The 3,795-nt window shown below is 41.7% G+C and overlaps 1 protein-coding gene across 3 annotated transcripts; it reads left to right on the top strand.

Annotated features, from left to right (window-relative positions):
• The first annotated feature begins 213 nt into the window (after positions 1-213).
• Positions 214-2,395, top strand: LOC147623743 (uncharacterized). 3 transcript variants are annotated; one of them, XM_086820349.1, is made up of 6 exons: positions 216-460; positions 1,146-1,217; positions 1,505-1,579; positions 1,687-1,737; positions 1,826-1,901; positions 2,009-2,395. In XM_086820349.1, the coding sequence occupies exons 1-6, from the start codon at positions 355-357 to the stop codon at positions 2,235-2,237; spliced, it is 609 nt and encodes a 202-aa protein (XP_086676475.1). In that variant the 5' UTR covers positions 216-354; the 3' UTR covers positions 2,238-2,395. The 3 variants fall into 3 exon arrangements, with proteins under 3 accessions (XP_086676476.1, XP_086676475.1, XP_086676477.1); XM_086820350.1 differs by lacking the exon at positions 1,146-1,217 and having other exon boundaries at positions 214-460; XM_086820351.1 differs by lacking the exons at positions 216-460; positions 1,146-1,217 and adding an exon at positions 1,303-1,424.
• The last annotated feature ends 1,400 nt before the right edge of the window (positions 2,396-3,795 follow it).

Genomic DNA, 3,795 nt, shown 5'->3' with positions numbered 1-3,795 from the left:
GAGAGAGAGAGAGAGAGTGTGTGTGTCTGTTGTTGTTTTGGGGGGGAGAGAGAGAGAGAGAGAGAATGCGAGAGCGCCAAGAGAGAGAGAAAGAGACCGGCGCAAAAGACGCGACAGAAACATGCGACAGCGCGACAGCAAAATTTTTACAATGATTATTTTTTCTTAGCGACAACATATTCATCAACGCTAAGGCCTTTGCAGGCCCAAAAAAAAAAAAAGCTACCGCCCTCCCCCTTAATCTAACGGCCCAGATACCCAGCTCCACCCCCGCCATCGATCCCATCTCCCAGCACTTGGGACCTTTACCCAACTCGCGCTTCATCTCCCTCCAAGAAAGAGACATTCTCAGACATGGAGCAGCTTCTTTCCCGTGCAGTCAGCAAGCATGTTGAGCCTTCTGTTTTTTGCCGCGCCCAGTTCAATCCTTTCAGCAAGCATGCGGAGTCTTCTCTTGCAGGTATTTCTTGTTGTTTTTCCCATGCATGCACATCCTTGTATGGAACGGTTTTTTCGAAGAGTGATCTGCTCAAGTCGGTGGGCAATCGACTTGTATGGAACGGTTTTTGTATCTAGTGGCACATCACAAACAACAGTAGCTGCTTTTCATCTGCTTCCCCCAATCACCAGTCAAACTTGCATTTGAATAGCCGTTTCGAAGGCATGCTTTCATGAAGCTGAGCCGTCAAATACAAGCAAAGCAGTTGCGACATCTCTATCTTCTCGGGCCTTGCTAAACTCCTCTGTTTGTGCATGAATTTGCTCTCGTATCTTAGTCTTTGCATGCCTATTAAAGTCTTGGATATTGTATCCTCAATGATAAAAATCTCCAAGAATTTGGCCTTTCTTGTCTTGCGCTGGAGGAGAAATCCACCATCTGTCCCCTCATAAACTGCGTATATATGATTGCTGGCAAAATAAATGAGGGAGATCATTATGATATGGCAGTTGTACTTTCATATGTGCAAAAATTTGTTCTACATTATGCCGTATATCCTCATTGGTGCCTCATTGGTGCAGTTTTGGGGCTTGATAGGCAACAAAGATTCCATATCAGCCTTGTTGACCTCTAAACCGTCTATCCCTTTCTGGCCGTGCTGGACCTTACATGCATTTCTAATAGTGTTTGCAATCTATCTTTACAGGCACAGCTAACAGTGTGAAGCCAGATTATTCTCCTTGTAAACATCTTGTACTTAAACGTTCGTCACTCTCAGGTCAGAATCTTTGTTACCTTCATGTGCTGTTTTCTCTCTCTTTATCCTCTCACATCTTGCTCATTTGTTTGAAGGCCGTTTGCAAGTTGCCTTCTAGGAAGGGATATATAGAGCACCTCATGAGGACAGATTGTAAAGATTTTGAAGATAATGCTGATAAAAATGGCAGTATTGCATGCATTGCTTCTCCTGACACTTCTAATAAAGGCACCTTTGTAGCAATCCCTTCTCCATATAAGAAGGTGAATATTTTGACTTCTCTGGACTGATTTTGTTTTTCTCTGCAGACCACATGATATTGACGGTAACTAATGCTGATGGAAGCAGCAGTAATGAAGGCTCAACCAATTGTTTTAGTAAAGGTAGCTTTCTCAGTATGGTATTTTGACTGTTTGAGACTGATCTGATTTTTTCTGGTGCAAGATTACTGTCTGGACAGATTGGTTGTAACTTAACTTCTATTTTGTAGAACAAGGTGCTGCCAGTCATGTGAAATGTGCATTTGAAGACTTCCGCTCCAGTATGTTGCTATAGTTTTTGTACATTCTTCATTCTTCTAACAATATTCTAGTGTAAAGCCCTAATAATTGCAGCGTTGTATCTGCTAGAGCTTGATTTACACAATTGGAACAATCGCGATGTGGGGAGAGAAGTATATCTGAATGGGAAGTACTACGATATGAGGTTTGTATTTAGGTTCTCTGAATTTGTTGTAATTTTGCAATACACGAGTTAAGGTTTTTGCTATATTTGATGAATGTGACAGTTGTTTTAATTTGAAAACTGTGTAGGGATCGAAGCTTCATAAAGCTAAGAAACAACAACTTTCTGAAGTTCAGCAGCAAGGCTTTTTCTGAGAAGTATAAAATTGATGAGAGCTCTTTTGTGGAAAGCCTAAAGCAGTCACAAGGATTTGGACCAGTTGTTTTTGAGTCTGAAAATGATTTTTATCGGCAAGCTGACTTCAATACAAATGAAGAACTCCAGCAAAAGTTGGCCTCCCTTGGTGGTATGGATTAAGGGAGGTTTACTTTTGCAGCAGAGTTTTTGTAATTATGGCTCGTTTTATCCTCATGTAAATTCACTTTTGAATATAGTTTGGATTGTTCTATACAGCGTTAGCTCTTACAGGTTGTTTAAAACTTTTTTAACTATCTAATATAAAATCTCTCTCTCTATCTCTCTATGTTTGAACAGCTCTGGTAGGTTTCTACAAAACTTTTTTAACAAGCAAGTATAACGTTCTTGTTTCTAAATTTTTTACTAACAAATGTTAAATTTGTATCTCTCTATCTATGTGTGATGTAGGTATTTCAATGGTGGGTTCACGATGTTCTCTTTTGTTTCTTTGAGTTTTTACTTTTGTACAACATTCCATGTGTCTCACTATCACACGTAAAATATTGTTTGGCAGCTACATCTATAGATACTCAAATGGATGAGAGGGGTGGGTTTTTGCTACCGAAAAATGAATTTGTTGCTGTGGATACGTCGCTCCTTTTGATGATCCTTGAAAGGAGGTCGAACGAGCTGAAGCTACTCCAACAGATCATAATGGCACGACAGTTCTTTGAGACAATCCCATGCCAGCTTGTCAACTGTCAATCTGTCCTCTTGGAGGCTTTACATGTATTGAAGAGGGACAGTTTTGGTTTGGTTGGAACCATCCCAAGCCAGGTATTATGGAGGATCAACCCATTGACAGGAAAGGTGGGCAAGGGTGGATGAAAGAAGATGTTGATTACAATGATACAGTTGTAATGAAGGCATGGTTTGATTTGGTAGTGTGCACCCAAGGGTGGTGGTATAGTGGTAGTGAAGATGGTTTCCTTGCAGTCTTGAACACGGCAGAGATGACTTTTAGAGAAGGCTCTCAGATTTTTGATTCTCGCATTGTTCATGAGGCTATGGGAATGTGCAACATCCTTTTCAGTTGTGATCATCACAAGGTTGTTCTTACTGGGGAGAGGGAGGGGGAGATGCATCATGTTATTTGTATCAATCCACTGCTTAGTAGTGTTACTTTCAAGATGTAGAAAAATTGTAGTGGTCTAGTCTCCATAGCTTTAGGGGGTTGTGTGTGTGTGTGTATGCAGAGCTGTAGCTTAGCCTTGCATGGCTACTGTACTGTAACTGGCTCCCTACCTCAGGGCCATCTCCTTGTATTAAGCATCAGTAATATGAACATGTGTTGGTTGACTTATCTCTCCCTCTTCCTCTGTGTACACCAGTAGGCGGTGTCACCACCATTAACAACTGTAAGTGTCTGAGGTCTGCCGGTGTGAGCACAGTGGGTTCCCTGTAGCTCACGGTTGGCTAACTCTGAACTCCGTACTGGGGTTAGGAGAGAGCTAACCTTTCCAATTAACAGTTGATAATCTTAATAGGATTTGGTCCAAAACTTGGGCAACGAACAAGTGGGGCCAAGTGGTGGAGAACATCTGGAAGTCCGACTGCGAGGAGAAGCACAAAGGTTTTCTCTAGAAAATGTTTTGGTTTCCTGCCAACCGGGGATAAGGCATTAACGAGAGGTCTAGTCCTGCCAACCGGGGATAAGGCATTAATGAGAGGTCTAGGT

The sequence above is a fragment of the Cibotium barometz genome, chromosome 26 (assembly GCF_041138505.1).
Source record: "Cibotium barometz isolate CiBa-2024 chromosome 26, ASM4113850v1, whole genome shotgun sequence".
Lineage (NCBI taxonomy): Eukaryota > Viridiplantae > Streptophyta > Polypodiopsida > Cyatheales > Cibotiaceae > Cibotium > Cibotium barometz.
Note: the sequence above shows the minus strand (reverse complement) of the source record. Positions and strands in the feature narration are given on the sequence as shown.